The sequence below is a fragment of the Mytilus trossulus genome, chromosome 6 (assembly GCF_036588685.1).
Source record: "Mytilus trossulus isolate FHL-02 chromosome 6, PNRI_Mtr1.1.1.hap1, whole genome shotgun sequence".
NCBI classification, from domain to species: Eukaryota; Metazoa; Mollusca; class Bivalvia; order Mytilida; family Mytilidae; genus Mytilus; species Mytilus trossulus.
In genome coordinates, this window is record NC_086378.1 from 56,942,304 (window position 1) to 56,964,981 (window position 22,678).

Below are 22,678 nucleotides of genomic sequence, written 5' to 3' on the forward strand. Positions count from 1 at the left end.
CAATTTTGAAAATATAGAAAGAAAAAAAGAAAACAATATGTTGATCTTAGACGTTAATTCATGCAAAATTGTTACTACATTTCTTTTTGACGACATCGATATCCCAAAAGTACTACTTTTTCTGAATCCAATGTTATATAAAAAGCCATATAGGATGTTTGACGATTAAAAATTTAAAAATTTTGGGTCTGGTCACCGTACTACTAGTTCTTCAGGTGTTTTAACCATTAGTCATATTGAAGTGTAATAAATGACGTAAACATCAATAAATAGGATAGAATAGTTACAAACAAAACATACATGTAGTAAATAACTAATTATTATCAAATACCGTTTATAATCATATAATGTAATTTCGTTTCTACACCCGAAATATAAAAAAATAATAGATTATTGACGAATTTAAATAACAGATGCACATGTACAGTTATTCATATTTGGGATTTTTTGGGGTCTAAAAATAGTTTAATTTACAAAAAAACAAAAAACGGAAACGGCTATTCTAAATAAAACCATGACGCGCTTGGTTCCATTCAATAGAGGAAGAATTCGTGAAGGTATAATATATAGTAAAACATCATCCAAAGAGTTGTCAGGAACACCACCGTGAGTAATTTAAGATAGTTTTATACATTAGAAACACTATAAATAAATAAATAACTTTCTTATAGAAAATCTCATTACATAAAACTTATCTACATGCGAGTCTTCAAAATAATAAAGTACAAGACATTTTATAATGATAGAAACATGATATACCATTTATAAAGAAATTAATGAAAAAGCATATTAATTTGACCTATTCATGAAAAATTTGTAACATTTTGTTTAAAAAGAGACAAGTGTTTTACTCGTCTTGATTTCAATTTGTAAACTGTTCCTTATTTGAAAACCAGAAAACACAATTTTTTTCTTCAAAAAGTTTTGTTTTAGCTTCGGAAATTTTAAAAGTTTTTATCAACTGAACGTAAATATAATTTTGAATATCAGTAAAATGAAAGAACGCTCCGAATTATTTATGAAAAAATTATTTTAATACAAGTATTGCCTTTTGATATTGAATTAGTGTTCTAAAATTTAACCAACTTAAACTATTAAACAATAAACTGGAGAGTGTCATAACGTCAGTTTCTACTATAACCTAAGCAAATGTCTTTCATTACTGATCAAGTTTATTAATCACTTCCATACCGATAGCTCCATATAATGCAACAATATTTGGATGATATATTGGCTCTTATTAATGACGACTACAGTATATACACTAAAGAGATTTACTGAACTGACTTTGAATAAAGCTAGTACTAACTATGAATAACATAGATACCAGGACTAAAACCACTTCTTTTCCTGAATTTTGATATTTTATATGTTTAACGGGAAGCTAATAAAATACCCAAATTTATTATAAAAAAGATATTTTTTCTTCCCTATTGTTAACTATTCATTTTTAGATATTGACGATCCCTTTTCCACATGCCATCTTATGGTGTTTATAATATCTCAACTTGTGCGATTCGCTTGTCTATGTAATAATATATTTCATTTGAACGAAAAACATATCTGTAAAACTAAAAAATAATTTCATCAGGGTTTTCGTACATGGACATCGTTCGTAAATGAACATGCAGACATCTTATAAGTTCTGGTATTTCACATCCAATCTTTTATGGTAACATTTTTTACGAAGCACAAAATGCTGTCATTCAAATCAAAAACTAACTAAACCTTTAAACAAACACACTCTGAAAGGATTTATTTACGCTACTATTATAAGGTCATTAAAATATGGCATATTTTGGTATTTATTTGGTTTCGAGTTTTGTATGACATCGATTTTCACTAAAGTAACAATTTTGTTTAGGGAGCAACCAAAACCCGTCTTCAGATTTTGGGATTTGCTATTTTTATTGAAGACTCTTTTGTAGCTTTCGGCTATTTTCTTCTCTTTCATCAGGTTGTGTTCTTTTCGACAAATTCCAATTTCTAGTCTCAATTTTAATCATCAAACAATGGCCAAATATGAGCTTTACAATTATTGATTTGTATATGTATTTGTTAATAAACGCAACAGTAGTATACTGGTGTTCAAAAGCCATCAAAGAGAGAAAAAATCCGGGTTACAAATTAAAACCGATGGAAATACATCAATTGTAAGAAAACTAATATTTAAACAAAACCATTACCCATGTTTTTCGGAGTTCAGACGTCTAAATAGTCCGTCAATTAGACAGTGTGTGCATAGACAAATGGGCACCATACACACACTGGACGCTAATTTAGACCAAACAAATCACCAACACCCCACACCTAAAAAAAAGTTTAAAAAAACCCCAAAAAACAACAACAACGCACATTGTCAATACAGTCTTAAAAAACGAATTACTTTATAGCACGCTAAAAAAGTTTTGGTTTGAAAAAATTAAAATGAAAAATTGAGAAAGCAAACGGCCTAATATATAGGAATAACAATATAATGGCAAACAAATATTTGAAACAGCAACCATCGTCAACGACTAAATTACAGATTCACGACTTGAACACGCAACTTCTGTAGCATCCCAGGGTAATGGAGACATTATTCAAAGATGTGTCTACTGTGTTTGATCGATAACCTACAGCGATAAGTTTATTTAAAGGACCAATGAGTTTAAAATTTGATCGTGTCTAAAATAACGGAGTTTACAGTAAGACCAAATATAGTAATAAGGATTATATATCAAGTTGTATTAAGTTTTCTACAGCAAAACTTATAAGAACTATCTTTGCATCTTTGATTAGGATTAGGTTAACATTTTTTGAGTCCTTTTTGGTAATGATATACCAGAGCATTTGGAATTTTACACCGTAACAAGCCTCCAAAGCAACACTACTATCCATTTTTTTCAAATAATTAAAGCGTCCCTTTTTAGTAATTTTTTACCAACGTGGTTCCCACATGTAATTGAAAATATCAAATTCTAAAAAAAACCAAACATTATTTATTCAATTCTTATTTCAAGTCGATTCCATTGTGTTAATCTATTTGATTTAGTTAGATAATTCTTCATAATTGATTGCAAAAGTACGATTTATCAAGACGACAATTTAAAAAACCGTCACAGTTTCAGTGGATATAACGTGAAGGTAAGTTTCTACTACAAAACAAAGATCAATGTTATAAATTTCTTTTCCAGATTGTTGAGGAACGATGCTGTTGAAGTTAATTTTCATTCTTGTAATCCCATTTGTGTTAGGAATTAATGTATCATTTCCGGCCAAACCCAAAGGTAAGTTATGGTGTAAAAAGACTTTGTATCAGTCATATTCTCATTTTTATCTGCGACTTCCAAATAAAAATATTTCATCAGCGAGAATCGATAACATAAGATAAGTAATTTTGAAAGTTTTTATGTAGACGAAACGTGCGTCTGGTGTACTAAATTATAATCCTGGTACCTTTAATTTGATAACTATTTATACCACTGGGTCGATGCAACTGCTGATGGACGTTTCGTCCCCGATGCTACCACCAGCCCAGTAGTCAACACTTCGGTGTTGACATGAATATCAATGATGTGGTCATTTGTAGAAATTTCCTGTTTACAAAACTTTCAATTTTTTCGAAAAACTAAGGATTTTCTTAACCCAGGCATAGATTACCTTAGCCGTATTTGGCACAACTTTTTGGAATTTTGGATCTTCAATGCTCTTCAACTTTGTACTTGTTTGGCTTTATAAATATTTTGATATGAGCGTCACTGATGAGTCTTATGAAGACGAAACGCGCGTCTGTCGTACTAATTATAATCCTGGTACCTTTGATAACTATTTATGGTTCTCGACATTTTGATATGTAAGAAAAATTGAAATTTCGTGTGGAACTAACTCTTTGAATGGAAATGTAGTTATTTCTTGTAATCGACGAAAATATGAATGTCGAGCGAAAGGTATCTCATTGAAATAACCGTTACAAAAGCTTGTAAATAATTGTAGATTTGGAAATACTCATCCCTCCTTCGACGATATGGTTCCTTGCCCAGCTTCGGCACTACTTATGTTTGTTGCTTCTATCAGCATTTCCATTTTTTAACTAACTTTGGATTCTCAAATATTTTGACCTTTAGACCACTTTAGAGACAGGCGTCATGTGCAACATGCGCAATTTAATAGGTACCGTCAATGTTTTGTTTACCTTTATTGATTGTTGCAGACATTCTACCTTTACCCTTTGAACTGGAAGAAGGAGGATATAAAGTTTCAGTTACTTCTAAAGCTAATGGTAAGTGATTTAACATAGAAAGTTAATGTATATCGCAAGGCCTATTTTTGGTCAATCTAGACACTCTGTAATTATTTTTTATATATATTCCAATAATCTACACCGCGACAGGATCGAAGATATGTGATATGTTAATTTCCGTTATCGTTGCATCTATCTTTATTAATTAGAATTAACTAATTTGCATAAAAGACACTTTAGCGTCAATAAAAAATGTCAAATTATTCCAAAACAAAAGACATACCTATAATTTTTTTTATACTCTACATTGATAACATTATAAAAATAAAATATATCATTATAAAGGGGTTTATTATAAATATAAATGAGGTTTTCTCATGAAATGATTTCCATGAAAATCAAGAGTTATTGAAAATGCAAAATGTGCTACTTTTCAATAAAGTAATCTGTGTAGCGAGGAAAACATTTTGCTTTAAGTTAAGTATAAAATGCCCATTAAATTTAAACCAATCTTCTCTTGTTTGTTTTGAAAAGACATTTATTATTTTAATAAATATTGTCATGCTAACTGGTCAACTTTTAACACTATTTTAATTTTAGATTCCTGCGACCTAGTGAAAAACATTGAAATCGCCCTTATCTATAACTATGACGGAAAGATGAATACAATTAATGAAGACAAGTTTATTTGCCATCGATTTTTTGGATTTTTTTGTAAATATATCTACAGCGATGGTTAGGAAGCCAAAATTAGAAAACAAATACAAATCTCATTTTCTTGGAATGCTTTGACACCCTAAATTGATTACAAAAATGCCAAATTTGACCTTTCAGTTTTGGTGACCTTTCTGCAATTAGGAGGATAATTGGAAACTAATGTACAATCAAATTGGTTTATATTCTTCAGAACATCACACAAGAATGCCTACAATATTAAAAATCCCCAAATAATACTAGACAGTCCTTTTTTCCTTTCAGTCAATAATTCACAACCCTGGATTTGGTTTGATATCCTTGATGCAAAAGGTAAGTACCATTATTGAAAATTTGAACTGTTGTGCAATTTATTTGCAATACTTGCCAACACTTATATTGAAAGGCACCTAAATATTTCAGTACTGATATCAAAGTGATATAAATAATTAAAAATACACGTAACTTAAAGTATTTTCAATATTTAAAATAAGATTGCGTGACAGATTATGAATGGTAACTAATTATGATTGTGATATGAATAATTAAAAATACGCGTAACTTATAGTATTTTCAATATTTAAAATGTTAATTGCGTAACAGATTATGAATATTAACTAATAATGATTGTGTGGGTTGTTTAACAATTACATTGTTTTTCCTTTTACTCCTTAACATACCTAAGTGTATAACAAACAAACAAACAAAACATATATTGTACGAAAAAGGGTAGAATCTCTTTTGTGTATACTGAGTAATCACAACACAATATTAGCTTGTACAAGTAACGTTCATATGGCGAAAAAACTGGAAACAACAAAAACGAACATAATTGACGGAACTAATGTATTATAGAAAACACAACCCAGTGTATTAAGTAAGGAAAACAATTCATTTTAGAATAACTAATACCCCTGTCATAATTGTTTATGTTGCATCATTATCTTGAATTTCAGAACAGAAATGCAAGAATTCACAGATTTCACTACATGAATTGGCTTGTCTAGCAACATTTTTTTTGGCTGCACTTGTAGTGAGGTAAATATATAAAAAGAAATTGTGACAGAAAAACTGATTTGTCAGATTCTATTTCTGACATTTGAGAACTTTTTTTATTTATTGATAAGCGTCATATTCGGGATAATACTAAAAATTAAACAAGATCGTTAAGCCCTAAAAAACAAAATGAAAATGAAATAAACATCAATATAAATTATTCATCGAAATATCACACCATTCCAATATCTACAAAAAACAGATTATACAAGTGCGTATTAAAGTTCTCGATGAAGGTTAATAAAGAAAGACGCTGCACACATGGACCAATAAAGGGTTGAGATGTTGGTACTCAAAGCTCTTTGAGCTGGTACTGTATTTATTTTGCCTTTTCAACTATTTTGATTCGAGCGTTTTTGATCGAGAAATGCGCATCTGGTTTATAATATTCAATTCCTGGTATTTATATGGAGTTCCTCTTATTTACTACAATACGTTGTCAATACCTTTGCTGGTGGACTATCATTCTCCGAGGGTATCGTCAACTGATCGTCAACGTTTTCGGTTCTTATACATTCAAGGCATTACAAAATCCAATTAGCATGTTCCTGATAAGGATGAATATAGAAGTACTTCAATTGCACGAATAAATAAAGTTTTGTTTTTCATTTAATACTGATCATGTGTCAATTCATTTACGGATGGCTATCATACTCTGACGCTATCACAAGGCCAGTATTCATTCTTCTTTTCTGTTATGATTTACACAAAAAGTTCTAAAACTGATCATTGACAAATCATGGAAGTATTAAGAAACTAAAGTTTGAACTATCTCAGTCAAAGTTGACAAGCGTTCTTTTTCTTTTATTTTGGCACTTAGTTGCTATCGTTGCTTGTGGATTATCAGGCCTTCGGGGAAGGGGGAGGGTACTCAATTACTTATTTATAAGTTGACGTAATATGAATTTGGCTTTTATTCATATCAAGATCATTTTTAGTCATATAGCTCTTTAACTCATTAGGTTCTTATACATCCTTGACTTTAGAATATTTTGCATTAAAAGTTCATGGTGAGAATATATCCTAGAAAAGCGTTACGAACCCATGCAACTATAAGTTTTTTTTTATCGCGCTTGGTCGATACATCTGTTAGTTGAATATCAGTCCCGGAGTGTATCATCGTGTCAGAAGTCAGTATTTACAGGATTTATTAGAAAACCTTTTAAAACTGTCTGTTTATTAATGTTGAAGTTATTTAGAAACTAAGTTTTCTCTTCTCAATAGCAAAGTTAATCTCAAATCTATATTTTGTACAGAAAACAATACTTGGTTACTTAAAGTTTAGAACATGAAAAAATTAGTCTGGTTTGTATCATTCGGCGAACTTATCATGTGTATTCAACAGACGTAATCACGAGGGTTTTAAGTATAAACATTACAAACCAACCGATTGATCTTGTTCGTCGCATCGTTATATATATGAATTGGCCGGTACCCTTCCATCGTGAAAAATAAACCAACAAAACAGTTGGTTGATAACGGTCGAAAAAGAAAATAATACTTTCAATTTGACACGTCGTATGGATTTTGTGAATTAATCTTCATCATAAACCTTTGAATCAAATGTTTAAAACCCGAGGACTAGATACTTTAGGAGCTATATTACCAAAAGCAATATAATCATAACAACGCGCAACAACAGGTCAAAGTCGCCTGAGGATTTTCAAACTGCAATTTTCTACATAGTTTGTACCTCAAACTCAGCCTATCAACTTACAGAAGAGCTTCATGTTACTGATATAAGCAGTTAATCGCAATACAGATGGACTTACACGGAAGACTCAATCAAAATGGACCATGCAATGCCTATCGCATTTGCATTTAGAAGAGCATTTCAAAAACTTAGAAGTACAAAGCGCAGACTTATAACAATAGCAAGAAGCATAAGGTTGAGGATGCTCTATTTCCTCTCTTCACGCATGCCACGATCCAAACGAAATTGTTGTTAATGCCTTAAACAGTTTGTTTTATTTTCAAAACACTGGAAAGCTTAACAACAAAACTAACCACAGAATTAACAACTATTTTGGAACTCCGCTGATAATAGTAGTCCCATACGTTAACCTGCGAGAACTTTTTTTAACAAATAGCAAATTACCTGTTCTTTCCTTTGGTTACTGGGATAATATATTCACAACTAACAGTAGTGTGCATTTAACAATATCATCAGATATTGGATTCAAGATTAACAATAGCTACTTTTGGTCACCCAAATGCTCTCTTTGTGAAAAACACGCACCATAGGCTGCAATAGTTCTCTTACCGAGTACATCAAATACGTTATCATAAATAAATGCTTGACAAATCGACAAAATACAATATTTTAAGAAACAGTTGGTATTGCTATGGTGTCAGTTAAATTATAACATTTGTCTTTGATAACTGCTTTATCTCGAATAATGCAACTGCAGATTAATCTCGTTTTGAGAATTTTTCTCAAATGAAAATATGATTGTGCAAAGTATGATTCGTACCTTAAAAAAGTCACTTTCAATCAAGCACTTATAAAAGACTTTTACATTTTTACATTCATGTCACCACAGCGCCTTTGGAAATGACATGCTTCATAAATATAATCACATATTAATTTTTGCATGAATTTACATTATATGAATACTCCGTAGAGTTTTCAGTATTTAGATAATATGCGTTTGCGTTCTGTGAGAACTGTATTCCTAATCCAAACAATTAAGCAAAATTTTATGAAATAGTAACATATAAATGACTTTGTCATTATTTTATGAACAGAGTATAAAACCATATATGATAATCAAATAGTAAATTGACAAGAGTTACCAAGTTGTTAATCAAATATTAAAAGAAGATGTGGTATGATTGCTAATAAACTCTTCACAAGAGACCAAAATGACACAGAAATAATTAACAACTATAGGTAATCGTCATGCCTTCAACAATGAGGAAAACACATACCGCATAGTCAGCTGAAATGACAATGTGAAACCATTTCAAACGAGAAAACTTACGGTCTAATTTAAAGCCTACTCTTATTAACTGCAATAGGTTCAATTTCTTTTGTAGTTGCAGAAGTGTTAGCAATGAGGAACAAGTTGAGGGTAAGTCTACAAGATTGTCAACATAAAATTGAGAATGGAAATGGGAAATTTGTCAAAGAGACGACAACCCGATCAAAGAGCAGACAACAGCCGAAGGTTACAAATGGGTCTTCAAAGCAGCGAGAACTTCTACAACCAGAGGCGTGCTTCAGCTGGCCCCTAAACAAAAATGTGTACTAGTCCAGTGATAATAAACGTCCAACAAACTCCAAAATATACACAAGAAACTAAAATTAATAACCACACGAGACAACAGCCCGAAACTCCTGACTTGGGATAGGCAGAAAAATGCGACAGGTTTAAACATGTACAGTTCGATTGCTACTATTACTGTTATGGCTACTACTAAGTCGATATCGCTACGGTATAATGTCCCAAATGCTAAACCAGTCCAGCTACATGTAGCAGACAGTACTCGAAAAACGCATAAAAATACGAATCTTGGTATCTAGCTTTATGAAAGAGAGCATCGGATACATTAAAAGTCTACCGCTATATTATTAATAGTAATAGGTTGATACTTCTTCTGGTCGAATGTAAATTCCTGTGGAAATACATGTACCTGCTCAGCAGCCGATACTTCAGTACTGACATCGCAATAAAGAAATCATGAATTACAATTTGCTAAATGATTTTAAACAAAATTTAGATAAAGAAATGTATCTCCCTCGTGCAAAATTCTGATTGCACGGATTGGCTATACATTTTGGTTTGGTCGGCTTTCAACATTTGTTTTAGATTTTGGATATTCAAATAGTTGTTATCGAGCACTACTAATGTCACAAGAATTGAAGAAGTGCCGACTTGAGTAAAATATTGGTACCATTGTATTTTTGGTTCCTTGAAGTATGTTCAAGTTGTTTGTACGTTACATTAAATTGAACATTGAATTTCTGTAAGGCAATCATCTGATTCCATGCCGATGTTGACAAAATTATGACACTTTGGGTACGGACATCAATTGTCAAAATTTGCATCTGGAACGGTACGAACGTACCGTTAATATTACCTAAGGTCAATCCCAGTGTTTGGTGGTGTTCGTGTTACTTAGTCTTTAGTTTTCTTTGTTGTGTCATTTGTACTATTATTTGTCTGTTTGTCTTCTCCATTATTTCGATCTATGAGTTTTGGAGTCCCTCTGATATCTTTCGTCCCACTTTAATTTTATTAACATAATCAATGGTTTTAAAAGTTTTCAACATAAATTTCTGTCGGTGCAATATGAAAACAAAACTATAAATAAAATTAATAAGAATTTAATTTGACGAATAACATTCGAAAAGTTCAATTAGATCTTTCCACTTTTCGGGATAAGACCTTTTAATGTTGTTATGATTTTATTCTTCTCCTCTTAAATACAATTTGTCAATCGACGATCGAGAACAATTCTTGCATTTCATATTGATATTCTAGTACCTTATTTTTAATACATATATATAGATATAACTGTATGACAAGGTTTTAGTAGTTTAATTTTTTTCTCCAGGTAGAACAGATTCATAACATCAAAGAAGAAAGATACCTCTAAACTGATAAGAACCGTTAGAGACAGATCCCTTTGTATGTGTTTCTGTGATTTCAATTTCCATTTGAAAACTAATATCTTTTGAAAATAGAGTCATTTACATGTATTCATGCTGCCAAATGTTTCGAGAAGAGGAATATAGTATTTTCTGCAACAGTTTGTTTGTTTTTAGTTGATTCCATATTTCTGGTTTGATTGTTTGGTTAAAGTAGTTAACTGTGTTGGTGTGGTCACGAACAAACAAAAAATCTTATTGTGAAAGCACTCTGTACAGTAAACATATGTTTCACCGTTATGTGTTTTTGTTATATTTATAAAATCATAATGCACAATCATAATAATAAACAAAGGTACATGCATGTAATGCTTTTTTTTATTTTACGACATATCAAAAGGATTTTACGCTAATCATGTCGTACAGTGATTGAGATTTGCGAACTCATCATGTGTAACCGACGCTTATTTGTATTGAATTTATCTCCCCGTGCCCCCTTTTCCTGTTATCTTTATTTCTCTGAGAGAGAAAAAATGGAAATCGAAATCAAAGCAAATGACCACAGATTGATGGTAAAAAAATTATGTGACAAAAATCAATCATCTGAATAAAAAAACAGCACACAATGAATACATTATATATAAAATATGAAAGATTTTAACTGATTTAGTCATTGGAAACGATCCGATTTAAGCTCAAATATGAAAAATCTACCAAATATGCCGAAAAATGTAACTTTTCAGATGGTTTTTGTCAAAAATGAAAGTGGCCGCATCCGTGGTCATCCTCAACCTTTATATATGTTATGAATTATCATAAAATACAACTTACATTTCAATATTAAAGATGAACACGGATGCGGCCACTTTCGTTATTGTTTCGTTTCGTTTCGTCTTAAATTTTACTAAAATGATATAATTGTGAAGAATTCAGTAATTTAGCATGACTTAATGGTGCTGGTTCCCGATATATGTGCATTGTTTTTGTCAAAAACAGCCTATAATTATGTAGCAGAAGCATTCTACTGTTAAATAAATATCTAACAGTTTACATTTTAACAATTTTGGTAAAACTGCTATATTTTTAGATCCAAAAAGGGGTCTTACTGGACCTTCTCCTTTGGTTAATAACATATGTTCATCAATCTATGGTCATTTGCTATTTTTACGATTACGCTTTTAGACTATGCGTCAGAGGTTGATAAAGAATGATAAAAGCAAATTAGTTTAAATAGCATCCATGTTCAACCATTGAAGCAATCATGCAGTTATTATGCAGTGATTCCCCCTGAAATCCAATCTCCTGACAGAGATGTTTTCTCCCAAGCAAACTATCTTTGACAATATTTCTAATAAAACGGTATGTTTTTTTCTACTAACAAATTATCCCTCAAAAATCTAAACAACCCTCAACAATCAAACATATTCTTTTCAACAATATATATAGTGTCGAAATAATCTGACATGGTGATAAACTTTATGGATTTAGTTAATGATAAGAATCATTTAAATAAATCATAAGTCATTTTTATAAGTTTTCTGTTTACAAAACTTAGAATTTTTCGAAAACTAAGGATTTTCTTACCCCAGGAGTAGATTACCTTAGCAGTATTTGGCACAACTTTCTGGATTTTTTGGTCCTCAATGCTCTTCAACTTTGTATTTATTTGGCTTTTCAACTATTTTGATATGAGCGTCACTGATGAGTCTTATGTAGACGAAACGCGCGTCTGGCGTATAAAATTGTAATCCTGGTACTTTTGATAACTATTAAATGTGTAATGTAGATTTAGTTGAAAATGTGATGTAATTGTCCTTTTGGCTTCCTAAACAATTAAATTTAAATGGTACACTTTTACACAATGTGAAGTACATTTTCTAGTAGTAACTTATCGTAATGAAACGATCTGAACTCTAATAAAAATGAGTGAAATGAGAAACAACTTGGGACTTTAAATTAGGCCCTTGGCATCTTTCTATAATTGGAACATAATGATTCCATCTTTTGTACGTTTGAGCAAACCTATGTAATGATTACCCTTATTGTTGAAGTCAGATGCAATGGGATAATGGCACACACATATGCATGGTGTGTCCCTCTGCTTTATTTGTGGTATGTATTTTGTCACTTTAACTTTTTTTACATTTTCTATTATTGTTAGATCATGTATCATTGCATATACCTATGGTGCTCATCAACACCACCAATGCCAAACAAAACAACACAAACTTTGAAGGAAAACTCAGATAGATCCGTTGATTTGATTTAGCTTTTGGTCTGCAATTTTCCGCTTTGAATTTTCCATTGAGTTCGGTATCCTTGTTATTCTAATTTTTATTAACATGGATTCTTTTTCATCTTCTTTGATTTAAAAAAAAATAGTGTCACTGATTCACCAATTTTGACAATTCGATTGTAGTCATTTGAGATACAGGGAAATATTTATTGAATTTTTATCCTGATTATTCATCAACAAATAGAAACCTTAAGTGAATTAAAGACTTTTCAAAAGCATAAAATTGTATTACATTTAATGATAAAGCAATTTGTCGTAACTTCTGTTTTAGGATTTGTTGTTTCCTCTAATAAATGTTAGACTTAATACACAAATGCAAACATTTCCAACGTAGAATGAAGACAACTAAAATACCTCAATATAGATTGACCTCGATAAACATTCTTGCATGTTTTACAGTCACGAATCTAAAAAGTTCCGAACACATATTTATAGTTTAGGTGAATTCCTCATAACCAAAATTTTGGAAAATACCGGTTTGAAATTTCCGGTTGTCCTCAGGGTAAGGAATTTTAGTATTTTTATTTCCGTGCTACGAATATAACTTTAGCTCATTGAAATCCAAAATTATTTTTAAACTCATTTGAATGGGGACTTTAAATAAGTTATAATGGTTATCAAAGGTACCAGGACTATAGTTTAGTACGCCAGACGCGCGTTTCGTCTACATAAGGCTCATAAGTGACACTCATATCAAAATATGTACAAAGCCAAACAAGTACAAAGTTGAAGAGCATTGAGAATCTTACATCAGGACAAATGTATTTTAAAATAAAATACAAAGAAGACTGAGCTAGATAAACACATTAATTCAATGTTGCTTCAGTGTTCGCTTTATGGAAATACAATAAAAATTACTATCCAAGTCATTTAAAACTAGTAGTGAAGTAGTTTAAAAAAATGTACATCTGGTTCATTAAAAATCTTAACCGATGATAGCATTGAAAACATAAAAAGACTACAAAACGTGCATATTTTGTTTTGTTTCATATTTATTTCATCTAAAATACTACAAAGACTCAAATATTTATAGGTGTGATGAATATTCACATTCAAATCTTTTATTATCTTTTGTTGTTTTGGTTTTTACTCTGACATCTGACTTCGTATACATCTTCTCTTTCTTTTCAATGGTGTCCGTAAGAGATTTTTTGCCAGTTTCTGAAACTCCGATCAGACAAAGCATGGAAATGAACATGACACCACCGCAGAGGAAATACATAACTCCAGAAGTACGTTGGCTCTTAAAAATAAATAAATTTAGACAATATTGATAGGGATATTTTTTAAACTCTTCTTTTCATTATAAGATTAACATTTGAATACGTGCGAATTTATTAAATCTAGCTAACAATTAAAAAAAAGGAAATCCCCAAATGCGCCATTTTGTAATGGTGCTTGTTTGCTTTGTTTTTTTATGTTGTTTTTGTCTATTAAAGGATATAATTGCAGATCTAAAAATTGTTCTAAAAGTGTTATTGTTGTGGTATATCACAACTTATTTCAATAACAATATATGCAGTATGACCGCCTGCTCTTTGATTGTAAATGCCTTGTAATAAAAATGCCTTGTAACAATTGTACTCGTATGCTCACAAACAGAAATGATGTATGTGTAAGATTTTTTGTATTGTTGATTTAACTATGATACGTCTTTCTATCTGCCCTCGTCTGAAGGATTTGTGTATTTCAGAAAACATTCATAATATAAATACACTCAGTCGAGCTTCAGTCTGTGTGTCCATCTGTCATCACATTAGATAACTCGATCTAGTTTGTCAGTCCCGTAAAATTCCCGTTTGTTTAGAGACAAACAAAATTAGCTCAACGTGTAATGACTCGAACCTCGGATTAGTCGAATAGTTATATCTAGTTCATATAGCTTATTGAGATAAGACTGCATTTGCACGTATTTGCGATTACAAAAAGAATCAAACAATCAAACTGTTCAGAAAACCGTTCATAACCTATGGATACATATCTTAATCTGTGATTATGTTGTTTTAAAAGAAAATTGTCTCCCTTCTGACTGTTTTGATTCGATCTGTGATCAATCTTGTTAAAATGAGAAAAAATACATACCACATACACTATTTGAGGAGCTATCATGGCACCAATGCGTGAAACTGAATTTTGAATTCCATATCCTATATTTCTGTAAAAAAAAAAGATAATATTTGTGTTACATAGGAATAAGCGATAGATTTTTATTAATGTTTTTATTATTTGCTTCCAACCTTCATTTATATTGTTATCATATAGCATATTGAAATATAAAATGAGGATATTGCAAGTGTCCTTAAAAAAACCTTTTTAATTAGTGGCATTTTATTCATTGATTGATGTTACAACACGTAAAAACAGATGAAAATAAGGATAATATATTCATCAGACCCTTTATACATACTGACGTATCATTAAAGTATTCATGTTGTTGATGAATGTATACATTTTAGAGAAAATACTAGAGAAAATTTGGATGGGGGTTCTGTGTATTCACATTATTTGCACAACTCTCCTTACTGATGCCATATTTTGGAATTTCCGTGACCTAAATGGTTCGCGAAAATTAATATTTTTATATATAGTATAGTAACTACGACGAATTAACGCTTGTTTAATTGGTATGTTGAATCTTATGACCGTTCACGAGGCTATGTTATTGTCCGTTCATGATGCTAAAAAAACACGCGATTTTGACGAATTATGACCAAATTTAAGTATTTGCTCAGACACTGACACAAGCCTTCATGAAGCAAACTTAATATGTATTGATGTATTTAAGATAACAATGTTAAATTTTGGCGTCCGATGTTCCAGTTTTTAAAAATCACATTTGAATAGCAATAACACATATTCAACAACAACTACATGTATCAAAATTCTTGTTTACCATAACTGATTATAGATTATTGCATGACACTTTCCATATTGGCCCTGGTATCAGTCCTATACTCTCATATCAAGTCAAAGGGCTTGATATGGGTCATGGGATGATGCCATGTAATAATCTATAATCCATTATGGTAAACATTGAAAAAGAATTTGACATTTTTCTACGAAAGCAACTTTCTTAATTTTTTAAACTGTGTTCTCATTTTTCATTTTTTGTATGAATTTACATGCATCGTCATATGCATTTAATCTGTGAGAAACCTCTCCTGATCGTTTAGGTGCTGTGGATGACAACTTGTTTACAAATAGTGTTTGATTGACAGGTTATTGGAAGTTAAACTCGGGGGCTCGGTGTGGATTTCGAGGCATGATACCGATATTGGCCCCGAGGGCTGATAACAAACCTTGACCTCCGGCTATTATAAGCCATGCAAAAACGTACATATCAGCACAAAATATGTGATAAAAAAATGTCAAATTATAATTTTAGCTGGTGTCTTTTATATTCCAATGAAATTTTCTGTGTGCTGTCAAAAACAATAACATTATCAAGTTTTTGTGTTCCAGGTTTTAATATCGAACAAAATTATAAATAAAGGACAAGGAAAATTGTAAAACAAAATAGAAATTGAAAAGAAGTACAATACCTGACAACTGTTGGAAAAGATTCTGAAGTAAGAAGCATCAACGAAGCCCACCCCGCTGCAACACCAAGTTTTGACGTCAAAGCAAAACCGTTGATAAGATGACCTTTATTGGGTATCTCTGATTAGAAAGAAATGTGAATGACTTCAAAAATTAAGATTAAAAGATGATCTAGCTTTATTGATAAAAAATGGTTTACAAGTTATTTATCCCAAACATCTGTATACTGTAAGTCATGCCCTTTTAATGTGGATCGTGTTACATCACACGCCTTCATTTCTATTGTATCCATAGTGGTCTTCTTTAAAAGAATTATTTTCCACTGAACGCAAATAAAATATCTTAATTATAGATTATGTCAACTACACATCTGATATAAGATAATATTTCATATACACAATTTGTTGTATTGTTTGGGTATTTTTTATGTTCTCATTTACATAATTTACCTAGTAGTTGTATTACTCCAACGGCGACACCAGCTAATGAAGCTATAATGAAAAACATCATTGTTGTCTTCTTTCTACCAATGCTTAAAATATAAATCGATCAATCAGAAAATAGTTACAAAAAAATGAACTAGATACACAAAAGATACAGTTTGAGTCTATTAAGTTCAATTATAAAAATTTAAAAAAAAGATTAAAAACATTCAAAACAATAAAATATCGTATTTTAATTTATTGTTGCTGTACTTCTATTAGTGGGAGATATTATGGACATAATTGTGCAAATTGTGATACAAGCATGAAATTTGGTATAAAGGTTGACTATATGATAATTAAAAAAAATCAGGTACTGGCATTCAAAAATTTTCATTTTTTCAAGATGACCACCGATCATTTTGCAATTGGCGTCATATCCAATTGGCTACATTTCGAAAATCTTTGAAAGCTGTGTTATAGGTATATTCCAGTGTAAGTTTTGATTACAGTTCCTAAAGTACGACAAAACAACACATAAATGACAAAAAAGAGTGACTTCCGGTTCCAAAATGGCGGCAAAAATTTAGAAATTTTGTTTTTTTTATAATTTCCATCAACTAAACAAGTGATATAACATTCTTTGTTAAGTTTACATGCCTAGTTTTGTTAGAAAGACAGGTTGTTTATCTTATAATGATCTGACAGTAGCCAATACAAACACCCGTACAAGGAAGGACAAAACAGTATCATTTACAGTTGTCAACACAGCTGGATTTTTTGTCTTCACATTTCATAAGTTCCTGACAGGAGGATGCAACGGCAGACGAAGAAGTCCTTTTTGGTTTCCAACTGTCATCAATTTTTTCCTTTCATCCCAACCCAGTGTTAATGACTAGGTACATGAACCTGTCGAATACATAAACCAGACTGAGCCCAAACTTGTCCTCCTTGATATGCTTCTCTTTTAATGTGCTCTGAGAAAAAAACTGCATCACGATGCCGCTGCTTCCTGGGTAACAATTTACATCGTGCCTCGTTAGCAGCAAATGTTGGTGTTGTTCTGTCACACATGATGCAAACAAATGCTTCTATGATGTCCATGTGTGTGTCTTTATACTTCAGAGAAGAAACAAACGTCCCTTACATCTTGAAATACTTTCCATGTCATCCAAACTGACCTATTGCCTTTCCGACGAAAATACGACAAAGTATCACATCCACTGAATGCATGAACGAAAGGAAAAGTAGCTACACGAGGACCAAACGCATTTGATATGTCACGTACAGAAAGCCATCAAAAGTCTCAATTCCTGCCAAAACCTACCCAAAGCTTGTTCCACCATATTTTGGTAGTGCTGCAATTCTTAATACTACCACACCTGTATCAGTTCTACCTAAAATTACCATTTTACAACAATTTCCATAATCATGCCACACATTGACATACACTCGAGTTTCTGCTTCTCCATGATTACAAGGGGTCGCTGTAAAGTATCCTTATTAATCTCTAAAGAAGCAATTATGTCGGCAAGAAATTTGAAAAATTTCGTTTCGTTGTCATCTTCACAGAGAAAACTACTCCATTCCTCTGGTCTTCTACTACATTGTATAATCAACACCTTTACGTCTAGCACAAGAACCGTGCTTTTGTCTTGTCACATCTAGCCTTTAAATTATTCATTAAGTAAACATCAAATACAATGTCCACTCTTGAATACTGATCGATGCAAGATTTTATGTAAGGCAGTATGACATTATTTGCAAAATCATCAAATAGTGTTGTCCATCAAGGTGGCCTGGAATAAACCATTGCTGCCCCACTAACGATAAATGCGTCAGAATTTGGATCAGCAAATCTCAAATTGTTTCAAGTATACCAATTTGCATTGATTTAATACCACTGTTTAAAGTGACAGCCTGAGACAAAAGCGGAGGAGCAGTTCATTTTTTATGACAACAGAAACATTCCAAGTCAATTTATATATTGTGACAAGAAATAAAAGTCTAGAAAAGATATCGCAATCACTTTTAAGGTTCTCTAGCTTTGTTTTTGACAAAGACGTTTACAGTTTTATTTTACAGACAAAATAGGAAGTTGTTCTTTTTTATCTGGTTATAAGAAACAGGTTCTCCTTCGTTTTGTATTTGCTTCAAACGGTATACGTATTGTTTGCCTTTGATCTTTTTAAAGAAATCATTTTTGTTTTTTTGTAGAGTGTTCATTAAGTCGTTCATCTGTTATAGAATGCTTCAAACCACTAGATCTTTCAAAAATATCTGATAGTCCACTGACTTCTGGTCCAGATACCATCCATATGCCTAAAAGGGATCTTTGGTTAGACCTAACAACATCGCTCTTCACAATTGCATTATTCTGGGCTTTTTTGCCTGATCAATTGTGCTATAAGACAAATATTTGCTGGTTTTACGTACTGTGAAATGATCATTTATAAAAATCAATTGCCATCTGTGGATAAACTCATCATAGATATCAGGACTAAATTTAGTCTATACGCCAGACGCGCGTTTCGTCTACAAAAGACTCATCAGTGACGCTCGAATCCAAAAAAGTTAAAAAGGCCAAATAAAGTACGAAGTTGAAGAGCATTGAGGACCAAAATTCCTTAAAGTTTTGCCAAATACTGTGGGTGATGTTAGAGAAGGGAAGCCATATCTCAGAGAAGGTCGGTAACGATCGAGAATAATTTACACGATCAGGACCTTGATAAATATGGCATCATCCTTTATATGGACTGTTTGTACAAAATCTGACTCATGAAATGAGGATACTACCAAATTCACAAGAAGTTATAATTTTATAATTGAACGCCAGGAATTAAACTGTGTTCCGGAAAACTATATTTCCTTACACCAGTCTATCAAATCATTGTACGTCACAGAGTCATAACATGATTATAATTTCTGTGTTTAGCTTTCTTAAGCCGATGTATACAATTCAAGCAAAACACATACATTTCAAACCAAATCATAATATCATTGCAAATTCCAAAACCATAAATTTATGTTAAATAGTTCAAATGTTTTTTCATGAATTTTGATACATTTTCGCGCATTTGCAAACCCTGGATATGTCAAGTATTCATTTCTAGTACATTTTTCACATGTAAGGAAGGTAGCTATCAAACTTGATAGCTGTTTTTCACTACAAGAAGGTAAAAAAAAAAAACAGATTTTCAGAAAAATCAGTATTTCAAACTGTTAAAACAGCCATTTTAGAAAAGGCCGTGGCCATCTTGATTTTTTTTTAATGGCCAGCAGTTGTTTCTTAAAAAGTATATAAAAATGATACTTTGTGGTAATTTTCATGCTGGTATCGTCATTTGCACAATTCCCCCGATTTTGCCTGCTAATATCTCCCACTATATGCAAACATTTCTTTAGATGTAATGAGCTGTACTACATCTACGAAAAAATAGAATTATGTAAAAAGTCGTGTGCCCCAAAAAATGTAAAGCATTAAAGTGTATAGATTTATAACCTTAGAAAAATGGCGATAACTTCTTCACTTATAAAGTTTTAGGTTAAAGTGTAATAGATAATACCAGAAATAATGCACTAGCATCCAGTAAATCAACAAATCAATCATATATGTCACTGAAGGTTTTTATATATTCAATTCTTAAAAAAGTCACCTTTGTTACTACAATTTATGCGCCTGCGACTGAAAGTTGAGGGCATATTGTTTTACCCCTATTCCTCCGTCTATCCGTCTGTTCGTCCTTCCTCCCGTCCATGCGTCCGTACATTATGCCATATAGTTATTCCAGATAACCCCTTTCTACAGTGTTGTTTTTAGGACATTTTCATTTTGCAGGATGTTTGTACATATATTGAAGGTGCGCAGGTGATATTTTCTTTTTTGCGATAGTTGATCTTAGTCATTGTTTGAGTATTTACGCGCATAAGAGGTGCATAGCGTTTTGGATAACTCTACAAACAGTTTGAATGCTAGAAGCTTTTCACTTTGCGGGATGTTTGTACATAAATTGAAGGTGTGCATGTGGTCATTGTCCTGATTTTTTAAAGTATACATTTGAGTCAGAGGTGCATAGCTTTTATGGATACCTCAGTGAACCATAGGTCGACTTGTAAGTACTCACAGTATTATCTTTATGTATCATAAAAAAAAACTGTCGTCTGTGGGGGTAACGTTTGTGTCTTCCAGACACAATTATGTCTCACGAAAGTCCTATTTTAACCGTGTTTAATACAGATACTTCAGAGTGGGGTGTTGGAGTATAACTTTTCAGACTTACATTTTCTCTACTTTAATACGCAGACACACAAAAAACTTCATTTTAAGGACAAATTCAGCAGATATATACTTACTAATGATTAAAGAACCAAGTAACTGATTGTGCCGGAATCTCTACAGCACTTAATAGAAAAAGGTTCAAACATAAACTTCCGGATAGCTGCTGCACACCAAAACTGATGGCGTAATAGGCATATCCACATGATGTCCTGGAAAGGCATAAAGAAGTATACGTGTATACTATCTACATTATAGAAGTGTTAAAATGATGTTTTCTTATACATGTAAAAGGGAGGAGGACGACAATAGGGACATGCAATCTAATAAGTCGAAAAGCAAAAATTCAAAAATGACCAAAAAGACAAATAACATCAAGTATACAAAACACAACACATAAAACGGAAGACAAAGCAACACGTTAATGTTTAAACCTCAGTTGAATTATGACAATACCAATTGTTCTTTAATGATGAATATTCTTAAATCGATCCTCTCAAAACTGTTGTTTAGATAAAAGTATTCTCAAACCTAGACATACGCATTGTTTTGTTAAATACTGTGTCTGTGTACTGTATCGTATAAACGAAAGGAGTAGGTCCGGTTATTTATTGGACAGTAAATGCTTCTGCTACATAAATATGTGCTGTTTTTGACCATACAATGCACAAATAATAGGTACTAGCATCACTGAGTCAACCTAAATTACTGAAATCTTCACAATTTTAGCATTTTAGTTAAATTTTAGACAGTTTTCGTGTAAAATCAAAGTGGCCGCATTCGTGTTCATCCATAATATTAAAATGTAAGTTGTATTTGATGATAATACAGGTTGAGGATGAACACGGATGCGGCCACTTTCATTTTTGACTAAAACCATTTGAAAATGACATGTTTTGGCATATTAGGTAGATTTTTCATATTTGAGCTTGAATCGGATCGGTTTCATGACAAAATCAGTTAAAATCTTTCACATAAACTGATATAATCAATTAAAATAGACACTTAAGTGTTTAAAAAGTGGTCAAAATCTTTCATCAGATGCACCTGAAACTTGAGGCCAAAATCGGTCCTTACTGGACCTACTCCTTTTATCAAAAAGTATAATGAACATAGAACAAAACAGTATGCATAGGCTTTGCTGACTTATTGTTTAAATCAACGTACATTGATGTTTATCCCTATCATATAAAAAATTATCTAAAAAGGGGACTACAATATTCTCTATTACTAATCATAAATGCTTTGATTACCATCCGACTCCTAATAGTACTGTCTTCTTCAACAGCTGTCTATTTTTCAGCACATCGCCAAACGTATACTTTTTACCATCAGTAGACATTGATTTTGATAGAAAATCAATTTTTGACAAGTCTGGTACTGGCTTTTTATTTATCCTGGCCATCCGCTCGATGATTTTCTTCGCCCTTTCAACTTTATAATTGGCAACAAGCCATCTAAAACTTTCAGGAATAATCCTAAAATAAGGATATAAAAGTATTCATCAAAGGTTGCATTCTTTATGTAGAAGAAGAAACAAGATTCGTAAACCTGCTATTTACACGCTTGACATGTGCTG

General features: G+C 31.9%; 2 protein-coding genes across 2 annotated transcripts; one reads left to right on the forward strand and one right to left on the reverse strand.

Annotated features, from left to right (window-relative positions):
• Positions 1–496: 496 nt before the first annotated feature.
• Positions 497–10,910, forward strand: LOC134723573 (uncharacterized). The gene is made up of 7 exons (XM_063587148.1): positions 497–606; positions 3,177–3,269; positions 4,193–4,261; positions 5,201–5,248; positions 5,872–5,953; positions 9,011–9,045; positions 10,532–10,910. Exons 2-7 carry the CDS (start codon positions 3,191–3,193, stop codon positions 10,546–10,548), a joined length of 330 nt encoding a protein of 109 aa, XP_063443218.1. The 5' UTR covers positions 497–606; positions 3,177–3,190; the 3' UTR covers positions 10,549–10,910.
• A 2,978-nt stretch (positions 10,911–13,888) lies between these two features.
• LOC134722834 (solute carrier family 22 member 21-like) lies at positions 13,889–21,298 on the reverse strand. The gene is made up of 5 exons (XM_063586464.1): positions 21,177–21,298; positions 16,851–16,933; positions 16,404–16,521; positions 14,944–15,016; positions 13,889–14,104 (listed from the first exon to the last, which is right to left on the reverse strand). The coding sequence occupies exons 2-5, from the start codon at positions 16,909–16,911 to the stop codon at positions 13,889–13,891; spliced, it is 468 nt and encodes a 155-aa protein (XP_063442534.1). The 5' UTR covers positions 16,912–16,933; positions 21,177–21,298.
• Positions 21,299–22,678: the final 1,380 nt, after the last annotated feature.